Source organism: Ovis aries, chromosome 4, assembly GCF_016772045.2.
Source record: "Ovis aries strain OAR_USU_Benz2616 breed Rambouillet chromosome 4, ARS-UI_Ramb_v3.0, whole genome shotgun sequence".
Lineage (NCBI taxonomy): Eukaryota > Metazoa > Chordata > Mammalia > Artiodactyla > Bovidae > Ovis > Ovis aries.
Genome location: NC_056057.1, coordinates 106,630,162 through 106,643,483, shown reverse-complemented (window position 1 = coordinate 106,643,483; position 13,322 = coordinate 106,630,162). Strand labels below are relative to the sequence as shown.

At 42.1% G+C, this 13,322-nt stretch overlaps 1 protein-coding gene across 2 annotated transcripts in view; it reads right to left on the bottom strand.

The window, feature by feature from the left end:
- Positions 1 to 13,322, bottom strand: part of MGAM (maltase-glucoamylase) — a 96,047-nt gene that overhangs the window by 77,853 nt on the left and 4,872 nt on the right. Inside the window, exons 1-3 of one of the 2 annotated variants that reach the window (XM_027968390.3) lie at positions 10,278 to 10,380; positions 5,901 to 6,027; positions 3,506 to 3,624 (exon numbers count right to left, since the gene is read on the bottom strand). In XM_027968390.3, the coding sequence (XP_027824191.1) occupies positions 3,506 to 3,624; positions 5,901 to 6,027 (246 nt within the window). In that variant the 5' untranslated portion in view covers positions 10,278 to 10,380. Of the gene's footprint in view, positions 1 to 3,505; positions 3,625 to 5,900; positions 6,028 to 10,277; positions 10,381 to 13,322 lie in introns of those variants that run through there. The other variant, XM_060415169.1, reaches the window with a different exon arrangement.

Below are 13,322 nucleotides of genomic sequence, written 5' to 3'. Positions count from 1 at the left end.
ATACACTTATCTATATGTATATAGATACTTTAATATTAAGTATCTGTAAGATACTTATCTGTATCTATACACACACATACACATCATTACCCATAGAATTAGAGCCTCTCAACAACAGCCTGGATCAGCATATAGCACCCAGGATACTTAAAACACACAACAAAATACCTAAGAAATACCTTCTATGAAAAACCCAACCCCTGAAAGTGCTTTCTAGAGTCTTTCCCTCTGGCTGAGCTGAAGAGGAGCAGGCCAGAGACTGAATGCCAAGGTCATAGATTAATTCCCTTGGGTATAACACATAGAAGCAAGGCAAAGGTTGTTTACTGAACTACGATCTTGATACCACAGCATTTATTAAAAGGCCTTATAATAAAACTAAAGACCGATTCCTGAGGCAGCAGTGACATGTGACGTTCACGTGGCCAGCAACAAGATGGGAACTGACTGAAGATGCATTAGTCTTCCAGGCGGGCTTCTGAGCAAGTAGTTTCCTAGCACGCTATCACAGGGGCAGGTAAATGGGTGTGGATCAGCTTTCTGGAAACAGCCTGCTTGGGTACAACCTGCCTAGACCACAACTTCCCATTCCTGCTGACAAAGCAGCACGGCGATGGCCCTCTACAGCAAGCTCCAATCTGCCGTATAGTCCCGAACTCTGCGTGCTCTCTGGCACCCATCCTATGACTTGGCCATTCGGGGCCGCTCGACACGTCCCACGTGCCCCACATGTCCTCTCTGTCACTTCCTGTGCACTGTCTCCTCTTTTCTGAATTCACTTTCCATTTCTCTCATCTCTGTCAAAAATCCTTGCTTGCTGGCTTGCTAAGTCACTTCAGTCGTGTCTGACTCCTAGCGACCCCATAGACGGCAGCCCACCAGGCTCCCCCATCCCTGGGATTCTCCAGGCAAGAACACTGGAGTGGGTTGCCATTTCCTTCTCCAATGCATGAAAGTGAAAAGTGAAAGTGAAGTCACCCAGTCATGTCTGACTCTTAGCGACCCCATGGACTGCAGCCCATCAGGCTCCTCCATCCATGGGATTTTCCAGGCAAGAATACTGGAGTGGGGTGCCATTGCCTTCTCTGGTCAAAAATCCTACTTACTGCTAATTCCAGACTGCCACCTTCTTCTTGGTAATAATCTCTTCTATTTCATGATCTACACAGTATTTTATTTACAACTTACAAATTTTTGTTTTATAGTCTTGTTATGTATTTACTTCAGTTATCTCCTCTACCTATTGACTCTATCATCTAAAACACTTAACTTTTTGACATTTGGCCCCAGACTGAAGTGCCTTTTTTTTTCTTTCTCTCTTCTACCTTCTTTTTCCTTTATTTCTACATCTTTTATTCTCTTTTCTTAGTTTCTGATTACATGATTTCGTTCAGCCCTCAGTGGCTTCTCCTAGATGCTATATGTCACATAAAAAAACAAACTCTACCCCAAATCCAAGGTCTTCCAAAATCTGAATCCACCTTTTTCTGCTCAGATTCATTTCTTCCTACTCCAAGCAGGCATGTCTCTTCACTAGTCTAAGACTGAGTTACATTAATTTTGCTCAGGATAAGATGACAGATGAAGGGTGCTAGAGTCTTGGTGAGATGAACCAGTCTAATTGGGATTCCTTCTGATTTTGGCAGGCAGGAGGAGAAGGGGGCAGCAGAGGACCAGATGGCTGGATGGCATCACTGACTCAACAGACATAAGTTTGAGTAAACTCCAGGAGATGGTGAAGGAAGGACAGGGAGCCTGGTGTGCTGCACTCCATGGGATTGCAAAGAGCTGGACATGACTTTTAGAAACTCAACAACCAAAACAACCATACTGGAGCTCTCTCTTGCCTTCAGCATGGCCTCTGAGCTTCCTGACTAGCTCTGTCAAATCACTCTTCTCCTAACTACAGTAATTTGAACAGAGGCACACGCACACACATGGAGAATGCCATGTGAAGGCAGAGGAAGAGAATGGAGTGATGTAGCTTCAAGCCAAGGGACACCGAGCATTGTGGCATCACCAGAAGCTAGGACAAATGCATGGAACAGATTCTTCCTCAGAGCTCTCCAAAGGAACCAACCCTAGACTGCCCTGGTAGCCCAGTAGTTAAGACTCTGCCTGCCAATGCAGGGGACACAGGTTCAATCCCAGGTCCAGGAAGATCCCACATGCCGCAGGGAAACTAAGCCTGTGTGCCACAACTAGTGGAGCCCACGCCCTAGAGCTGATGCTCAGCAACAAGAGAAGCCGCCACAATGAGAATCCCTCACCCCCCACCACAACTAGAGAAAGCCTGAGCATAGCCGCAAAGACCCAGAACAGCCAAAAATGAATAAATATAGTTATTCTTTAAAAAAAAAAAAAGGAACCAACCCTAGCAACATCTTGGTTTTGGACTTCTAGCCTCCAGATGTATGAGAAAAAAACAGAAATACAATGCCTTTTGGTATTAGGACCTTTAGACAAACTAAAATAGTATCTCTCAAGAACATCACAGATTTTTCCAGCCCACAAACAATAGGACAGCCCAGAGGTAAATGTGAGGGTGTCACATGCCCAAGACTCACAGGCAGCAAGCATCCTCTCCGTACCTGATACAAACCTGCCCATTACACGTCAGTGGACTTCACTCAGAAGCCTGCCTTTTGTGTTTATTCACTTCCAACATGAAATATGACTGATACGGTGTGTGCAATACACTTTATAATCCCAATATCCTGCTGGATTTCAGCTGATGATCAAGAAACATTGCCCTACAGTAAATGCCCAGATGTCTGTACTATCTTTAATCTGGTATTTATTACCTCTTCCTTCAACACTTGGCTCTGGAAAGTGAAAGTTGCTCAGTCCTGTCCGACTCTTTGCAACTCCATGGATTATACAGACCTTGGAATTCTCCAGGCCAGGATACTGGAGTGGGTAGCCTTTCCCTTCTCCAGGGGATCTTTCCCAACCCAGGGATCGAACCCAGGTGTCCCGCATTGCAGGCGGATTCTTTACCAGCTGAGCCACAAAGGAAGGCTCTGGAAACTTTGTCCTTATGTAAAATACTGTTTTGTGCCTGTGGTTGACTTTTTATTGTATCCTAGATAACCTATTGGAAATGTGTAAGGAAAAAAGAGAGACCAACAAAGGAGAGAAGAAAGAGTCAGAGAGAACTAGTAATCAAGCAGTGTTACCAGATAAAAGACAAATACATTTTTAGTATGAGTAAGCCCCAAGTCTTACTTGGAACATATACTAAAGCAAAATTCATTGTTTATCTGAAATTAAATTTAACTGGGCAGCCTATACTTTTATGTGCTGAATCCAGCAACCCAAGGTAATTTTCTAGTTCTTTTCCTAAAGCGGCACTGTCATTTAAGCATGAATACAGGATTACTTTTTCTGAATCAGCAATAATTGCAATGCAAACAACAATTCTAAGGGCTACAAACAAACAAACAAAAAACACTTTATCCAATCACATAAACTCTTAAATGAAAACCAGATTCATAACTCAAACCTTTGTTGGTGATTGGTCAGGGATGCAGTTTATCCGTTCCGAGTCATTTACCACTGGGCACTCAGCAGAACCAGGGGTGGTACTTGTCCCAGGATCTGGGCTAACTGTCGTCCCAGAATCTAGGATTATCCCAAAAACAAACATAAGATGAGACCATCAGACAGAATTAACATCACAGGCGTTTGATACCCCCATAGCTCTCAACACTTCCAATTCAATTGTATGGATGTCACTATTGATTGGGCTTCACTGTGTGACTTTGAAGTGTACATATTCACTTTATAAAGCTTCATTTTGTTCTTGCTGACTGCATTTAACCCTATATATACCTGTACCTGGAGATGAGCATGACAACCCACTCCAGTATTCTTGCCTGGAAATCCTATGGACAGAGAAGCCTGGCCGGCTACAGTCCATAGGGTCGCAAAGAGTCGGACACAGGTGAAGCAACTTAGCATGTATGCATACCTGTACCATCTCCTTCTACCAGCAAGGCCTTCCCCCAGTGCATACAAGAGCAAGGAGCTGGATTCCACCATTAGATTGGAAGCTCATCAAAGATTTCTTTAGGGCTCTCTACAATAAGCTCATAAGAATATTAGGACAAAACAATGAGGCTTTTAATAAGCTTTCTTTTCACTAGAGTTTCGAATTCAAAGTGGTGGATTGGGATTTCCCTGGAGGTCCAGTGGTTTAAAGACTTCATTTTCCAATGCAGGAAGTACAGGTTTGATCCCTAATTGAGGAGCTAAGATAAGATCCCACCCACATGCCTCAAGGTCAAAAACCAAACATAAAACAGAAACAATATTGTAACAAATTCAATAAAGACTAAAAATGGCCCACATCAAAAGCAAACAAACAAACAAAAAACTTTAAAAAAAAAAAATCAGCATGGGGATGACCCAGAGAGATGTTGTGGGGAGGGAGGTGGGAGGGGGGGTCATGTTTGGGAACGCATGTAAGAATTAAAGATTTTAAAATAAAAAAAAATAATAATAAATAAATAAAAATTTAAAAAAATAAAAATAAAATAAAATCATCAAATTAATGATAAAAAAATTAAAAAAAAATCAAACAAAATATCCCAAAAATGGTGGATTAAAAGAACTTCATATTTACGCCAGTTTCCGCATGCAGATTTTATTTAGTTTCATCTTTAGGATCAGAGAATTTTAAGAATTTAACAACCTTTGAGATTATTTAATCTAGCTTCCCACAAAAGTAGAAATGGCATGGCTGAGAATAAGGGAAAGAGGGAATAGTTTTTCCTCTGGCTACATACTGGCCCTCGTTGCGTGCCCTGACTTGGAAGCTGCTCTTAGATGAAGCCCAGATACAAAATCATGGATAACTCAGCACAATCTAGCCCCACTTTGAAAATAATACAGCTCAATAAACTTTTAATAACTCTATTAGCTATTATTTTCTTAAAGAACATACTTGGGCCTAATATACTTCACTTGATTATATACATATTTGACTATGTTTCATATCAGTTCAGTCACTCAGTCGTGTCCAACTCTTTGCAACCCCATGGACTGCAGCACACCGAGCTTCCCTGTCCATCACCAGCTCCTGGAGCTTGCTCAAACTCCATCGAGTCAGTGATACCATCCCACCATCTTATCCTCTGTTGTCCCCTTCTTCTCCTACCTTCAATCTTTTCCAGCATCAGGGTCTTTTCCAATGAGTCAGTTCTTTGCATCAGGTGGCCAAAGTATTAGAGTTTCATATAAGGGTATTATTAATTATTATTGGGGAAAAATACAAGTATTCAATGAAAGGCTATGGTTTTTCCAGTAGTCATGTATGGATGTGAGAGCTGGACCATAAAGAACGGTGAATGCTGAAGAATCAATGCTTTCGAACTGTGGTGTTGGAGAAGACTCTTGAGAGTCCCTGGGACTGCAAGGAGATCCAGCCAGGACATCCTACAGGAAATCAGTCCTGAATATTGATTGGAAGGGCTGATGCTGAAGCTGAAGCTCCAATACTTTGGCCACCTGATGCAAAGAACTGACGCATTGGAAAAGACACTGATGCTGGGAAAGATTGAAGGCAGGAGGAGAAGGGGACAACAGAAGATGAGATGGTTGGATGGTATCACCAACTCGATGGACATGAGTTTGAGCAAGCTCTGGGAGTTGGTGCTGGACAGGGAAGCCTGGTGTGCTGCAGTCCGTGGGGTCGCAGGGAGTCAGACACGACTGAGCGACTGAACTGAACTGAACTGAACTGTTCACTGTCTGTCACAGTTTGAGTCAGATGGTCCCCAACACACATATACAGGCTCACACCAGTGAACATGAAAGCATTACTTCCCTGCCATTTATGAGGTTTCTGCTTTGAAAAGAGCAACATATGGAGGGACAACTCCAGACTTCCTTGTTACCTTGTGATTCCAGGGAATCTCTGGCTGAAAGCACGAAGATGGGAATAGTGATGATAAACACCACAAGCAGAAGAATACTGAGCATAAGCTCCAAAGTAGTGAACTTTTTCAGCTTCTTTCTTGCCATCTACAAAGAAAGAGAAAACAATTTTAGATTTGAGTTTTCTTTCACATATAGTCAGCGAAGTTTTTTTAATGAAAAAGCTCAAATGTATATACAAGAGGAATGAGTAAAATAAAAAAGGCCCAGGTACCCATCAACTATTAATAGATTAAAAAAATATATCAATTGGCTAATCTCACTCTAAAGTAAGTGTTAGTCACTCAGTCATGTCTTACTCTTTGCGACCCCTTGGACTGTAGTCCGCCAGGCTCCTCTGTCCATGGGATTCTTCAGGCAAGAATACTGGAGTGGGTTGCCATTTCATTCTTCAGGGAAACCTTCCTGACCCAGCGATCAAACCTGAGTCTCTTGCATTGGCAGGCAGATTCTTTACCACTGAGCCACCGGGGAGGTCCAATACTATTCTAAATACCATTTCCCACGTAAAGGCAACATCTAAGGAGTCCTTAGAGACTGGGGCAGGAAATGTACAAAAGGAGCTTAGCTTATCATGTTAAACCAGCAGGTAGGGAGCTACCAAAGAGTACCAGGAACCAACTTGAAGAGACTCTCACTGGGTTAAGTGGGACAATATGAGCATTAATAATAATAGTGCCATCAGTGGACTAATATGGATGAAATGTATTTAAATCTACGAGTTCATAAAGATTTTGGGCCAGAAAACCTCATTGATTCCCTTTGGAGGATTCTAGGAGAAAAACTCCTTAGTTTGAAAACCAGTAAACAAAAAGTCAAATGTTTATCCTACCTTTCCTCTACAAACTGTTCCTGTATAAACCAAATGATGGATGAGGGGAAATTTCTTTCTATAGGAATATTTCATTTAATAAGTAAACAAAGAATGATAAAATTACAATGTCACTATATCACAATTTCTAATGAAATAGTGGAGTGAAGAAACGCTCCCCAATGGCTGTGAACAGTTAAAGCAAAAAAAGAATCTGCTAGATTTTATGCATGTCCTGCTGGAAGATGCTGTTCCCATCTATGCTCCATTCATGCTACAGAAAACAAATCTGTATCTGTCAAAACTCCAGGTCTAATAATTTACAGGAAATACAAGGATGGAGAGACATGTTGGGCTGCATGGAGAGGCAATCATCAAAGTTAAGTATTCCAAACCCACAGGAATTGTGAGATAATAAATGTTTATTGCTTTAAGTTGTTAAATTTGGGGCAATTTGTTATGCAACAATAGATAATTAATATACCTGAGTAAATATGACTTTTGAAAAAATATCATTTTTAAAATATACCTTTTTAAAAAATCTGTTTGCCTCTCATCAGAATGTCCTTTTGCATTATATATTTAAATATGGTTACCTGCTCTATGGGACAAAGATAATAAATTTCTAACTATAGGAGAGACATATTTCCTTAAGCCTTAAAGGAAAACATCCCTCATCAGCATCATCTGGTTGACCTCACTTCCCAAATTATAAGGATCTCAGTGGTGAAACCTTACCATATTCTAAATTGGAAATACGATTCAGAAAAAATTAAAATCAAGAAAAATGACAAACACGTATACTTATGGCTGATCCATGTTGTGGTTCAGCAGAAACCAACTCAATTTTAAAGCAATTATCCTCCAACTAAAAATAAATTTTTAAAAAAATTAAAGAAAAGAAAAAATGACAGGAGGCAAATAGAATAAGGAAGCAATTTAAATAGATCTAACTGCTTTTAAGAGAAAAATTGTTAAAAAAAAAAAAAAAGAAAGAAAGAAAGAAAACCTACTCAGCAGACTGTCGCCAGTCTTTGGATAGTCTATTTCATGTGACAAGCTTAAACTGTGCAATGATAACAATCACTACCAACAACTGAGTAACGTGCTAAGACGATTACATAATTTGTTGCAGGCAATCTTCCTAGCAACCCTCAGTGAGTTATTGCTACCATCTTCACTTTCAGATGAGGAAATTGAGCTTCAGCATGGTCATATAACCTGCCTGATTTCACACAGATGATAAGGGGCAAAGTCACAGTTTGAATACCAGCCCTTTGGACCTCACAGCCAGAACTTGTAACCACTACTCTGTTATTCCGTGCCATGATGCCCATGGTGCACTCCAGAGAAGCTTTTGGCAAGACTGCGCTTTTATCAGATAGTGTCTGGGTCATTAACCAAATGCTTAGAACGGGTGCGGCCCGGGGTGAGATGCATAACATGCATTATTTCATTTTGTCCTGACAACTATCCTCTCAGCTGAGACTGTACGACAGATAGGACTTTGATTAGTGCTCTGGAGAAAAAAAAAGCTTGGGTGGGGGGAGGATGAGCAATGGGGGAGAATAGGGGGTGGCGGTTGCAATTTTAATTAGGAAAAGTCTCATGGAAAAGCTGAAATGTATTGCTGTACATAAATCATGTGGACTCTGTGGTCATTTTTTCCCTCTTGAGTTAAAACACTTATATGAATAATTGCCAAAGCTCATTCTCCTAGTACTGCTCTAATAATTTAAGCAAAGTAGATAGATAAGTCAGGTGGGGCCCAAACTTGAGATGGCTATCTGAATTCACTCAAAAAACTAGATAATCAATTTTCATTTTTTTTATGTATAGCCAGTAGCTGATTGGCATATGGCAATTTAAGTCTTTTAAAAATTCTTTGATAACACAAGGCAAGAGCTCTTGTGGAAAAGAAAGGGTTCATTTTACAGAGACTGAGAACAACTTGCAAAGAGGACCCCAGCAAGTCATGGCTATTCCTCAGAACTCCTGGGTAAAATTTATTGGCTTGATACATTGTCATCTGGATATTTAGAGAATGGGAAGGAAAAAGGGAGCTAACGGTCTTTTTCTCCCAAGTCTTGTCACATCCAAAGTGCAAAGATCTAAAAGCTTGATCTAACTTAGCTGTGTGACCTTGGAAAAACTGCTGAACCCCTCTGGGTCTCATTTTCCTCATCCAAACCCCAAATCATCTCTGGATCATCTCTGGAAGACAGCTATGACCCAATTGTCACCCCAGCAGCAGGGTGTGCAAAGGCTTATTTTCTCCATCACATTTGGCAGTTTTGGAAATTTCCAGATGGAAAATCTCTTCTTCTAGGGCCATCTAGCCCTTAGTATTCCATGCTCAGGGAACAGTTTACATATAAAGTAATGGTATTAGCCCATCAAAATTCATTTGTAAGGGTTGCCTGATGCTAAAAATCATTGGCATCTGTGGAAGTGTGAGTGAAAGAGTGACGTGCTAGGCTCAGTTGGGGGTACAGAGCAGAGGGCCCCCCATCATTTGGTCCTTCCCAGCACAGCAAAACAAAGACCCCTCTCTCTTCCTCCTGCCTGCCTACCATGCACACATGCTGCTCCACACCATCACAAAGAGCAGTAGGCAGTTTAGAGGTTCGGAATACCCGCTCCGCGCAGGAAAGCCACCATTCAGACCTTCTATTGGAAACCCATGGAAGCCATTTCTAGTGAGACCCACGGGACTGATCGTTGTCTCCTTTCTGTTTCCCCAATTGCAACTCTTCCTTCTCACCTCCATGACTCATCGGAAAAGCAATGCCCACTGTGTTCAGCTAGACTCTCAACAACCAGTGAAGACAGTACTCTCTCTTTCTTCACTTTGAGAGAGTCCAGCAGCGATCCATCACCATTCCACTCCCCTAGGCATGCATTTCATTTTGACACACGACGGTCAGTCCAGACGTCAAGTCTTTCCCTTCATTTCCTTCTTCCAGACCCCACAGGAAATCTCTCACACTCCTGACATAACAAAGCAGGTACACACCCCAATACTTCACACACACACACACACACACACACACACACACACACACACACACACACCCCTTTAGACTCTTCCCCACAACAATTCTTTATTTGATCAGCAAAGGCACCAAACTCACAGGGATAGAAACAGATTTCTCAAGTTGCTGCCTGTGATGGATTCTCGAAACACCAGCTCCACGTCCATTTAGAAGGAACATCCCAAATTGCCCTCATCTAACTCCCAAATTCTAACTCCTTCCCCTCACCTCCCCCACCTCATCTCAAGAATCAGAATTCACCTCGAATATTATGCAATCATCACCACACACACACACACAAGTCTCAAGGACAAAAAGAGTTGTATTTTGTTGAATATGTGTTTGTATAACTTTGTGGTTTGTTATTGATGCTTATCTTTGTGTTTAACCAGTTCAGAAGGGCATCTGACTGAAGGAGATGAGCACAAGTCCACACACACTTGTACACGCGCATCTGGAGCCATCAGTGAGCACACGGTTTAGAAACATACCTCATCACCCCGAGGCTGCGTCCTCTCTCTGAAGGATGGGCTGGTAGTCCGTGCAGAGCACAGTCCAGAGAAAGCAGCCACAGCCCTGGTAACCGGTTACTGTGCTGATGTTAATGGAGTTCAAATGCAAATCACCGCCCAGCTTTTTCTCAGGCTGATTTGCTGGTTAATTAGTAATCAAGGTCTTCCTCTGAGGCGAACATCCTTTCCGACCGTGGGGCAAGAAGCGACCACCCTGAACCCAGGAACACAGAATGTCTCTGCAGCAGTGATGCTCCATGAGCCTGGTACCAGAGCAAGACAGACTCAAAGTGTAGACGACAAAGAAGAACAACAACAAAATGACCCGGTAGCCCAGAAGAGCCCCCTCTCTCCGCGACTCCAACCTCATTCGCTGATCAGTCTTTGAAGGAAATGGTTCTGAAAATGTTTACAAAATAGTTCTCTTCTTTTGCTGCCTCTTTTTAAAGCTGTATGTGTGTGCGTGTGTGCGTGTGTGCGTGGGCTAAAGAGGCCCTTTGGCCGTCTTATGCTTCCTCTGGACTTCTCTTAGGATTACATTGTTTTAATGCATGAGACAAAATACAGCAGTACAAAATAAGAATACAAAAGAAACCAATTTCATTGAGTTACAGTTACTAATAGATAAATAGAAGTCTTTCAGTCGTGTCCAACTCTGCGACCCCATGGACAGTAGCCAACCAGGCTCCTCTGTCCATGGGATTTTCCAGGCAAGAATATTGGAGTGGGTTGCCATTTCCTTCTCCAGTGGGTCTTCCCGAGCCAGTGATCGAACCCAGGTCTCCCGCATTGTAGGCAGACGCTTTACCTTCTGAGCCACTAGAGAAGTCACAGTTACTAAAATACTTCTTAAATTGCATTATAATAATGTATGTTCTTTTTAGTTCAGTCACTCAGTCATGTCCGACTCTTTGCCACCCCATGGACTGCAGCACGCCAGGCCTCCCTGTCCATCACCAACTCCCGGAGCCTACTCAAATTCATGTCCATCAAATCAGTGATACCACCCAACCATCTCATCCTCTGTCGCCCCCTTCTCCTCCTGCCTTCAATCTTTCCCAGCTTCAGGGTCTTTTCCAATGAGTTGGTTCTTCCCATCAGGTGGCCAAAGTATTAGAGTTTCAGCTTCAGCATCAGTCCTTCCAATGAATATTCAGGACTGATTTCCTTTAGAATTGACTGGTTGGATCTCCTTGCAGTCCAAAGGACTCTCAAGAGTCTTCTCCAACACCATAGTTCAAGAGCATCAATTCTTCAATGCTCAGCTTTATTTATAGTCCAACTCTCACATCCATACATGACTACTGGAAAAACCATAGCTTTGACTAGACAGACCTTTGTTGGTAAAATAATGTCTCTGCTTTTTAATATGCTGTCTAGGTTGGTCATAGCTTTTCTTCCAAGAAGCAAGCATCTTTTCATTTCATGGCTGCAGTCACCATCTGCAGTGATTCTGGAGCCTAAAAAAATAAAGTCTCTCACTGTTTCCATTGTTTCCCCATCTATTTGCCATAAAGTGATGGGATCGGATGCCATGATCTTTGCTTTCTGAATGTTGAGCTTTAAGCCAACTTTTTCACTCTCCTCTTTCACTCTCATCAAGAGGCTCTTTAGTTCTTCTTTGCTTTCTGCCATAAGGGTGCTGTCATCTGCATATCTGAGGTTATTGATATTTCTCCCAGCAATCTTGATTCTAGCTTGTGCTTCATCCAGTCCAGCGTTTCTCATGATGTACTCTGCATAGAAGTTAAATAAGCAGGGTGACAATATACAGCCTTGACATACTCCTTCCCCGCTTGGAACCAGTCTGTTGTTCCATGTCCAGTTCTAACTTGCTTCCTGACCTGCATACAGATTTATCAGGAGACAGGTCAGGTGGTCTGTATTCCCATCTCTTTAAGAATTTTCCACAGTTTGTTATGATCCACACAGTCAAAGTGCTTCTTTAAGGATATATTAACCAACAAACATAGCAGTTACTGCAGTTTCAAAACAGTGTAGACAGTATTTTGAGATTATCTTCAATATATGATATAAAAGTAACCATGACCTCTCTTGAAACCAGAGTCTTAGATACTGCTCACACGATGGTGATTCGTGGTCTGACTTTACACTTTGACAGATTAAATGTCAGTATTTCAGCAAAGAAAAAAAGCGTAAATATTTTCCCCTTCCAATTCACCTACTTTCTGAACTAAATGCATGAACCCCAGGTTAAGAACTCTATTGCTAGGCAGACCCTCCCTCAAAGTAGGACAGATAAGATACATTATTTTTTCTACATTTTGAGTCAGTCTTGCTCTGTTACCAGGCTCATAAAAAGGCAGACTGGGGTTGATATATGCACACTACCATATGTGAAACTGGTAACTAATAAGGCCCTACTGTGTAGCAGAGGGAACTCTACTCAATAGTTTATAATGACTTATAGCTGATTCACTTTACTGCACAGCAGAAGCTCACACGACAGTGTAAATCAACTCTGCTCCAATAAAATGAAGTGAAAGTGTCAGTCACTCAGTCGTGTCCAACTCTTTGCAACCCCATGGACTGTACCCTGCCAGGCTCCTTTGTCCATATAACTTTCCAGGCAAGAATACTGGATTGGGTAGCCAAAGGGGATCTTCTTGACCTAGGGATCAAACTAGGATCTCCTGGATTTCAGGTGGATTCTTTACCATCTGAGCCACCAGGAAAGCCCCAGTGATGCCAGTGATCCATGAACCCGTTATTGCCAGTCCCAAGAAAATAAGTATTAAAACTGAGGATAGGTATTTAGAAACATTTATTACCACCTGTCAGAGAAATTTCTGTTTCTATCGGAGAAGGCAATGGCACCCCACTCCAGTACTCTTGCCTGGAAAATCCCATGGACAGAGGAGCCTGGTAGGCTGCAGTCCATGGAGTCGCAAAGAGCTCGGACATGACTGAGCGACTTCACTTTCACTTTTCACTTTCATGCATTGGAGGAGGAAATGGCAACCCACTCCAGTGTTCTTGCCTGGAGAATCCCAGGGACGGGGG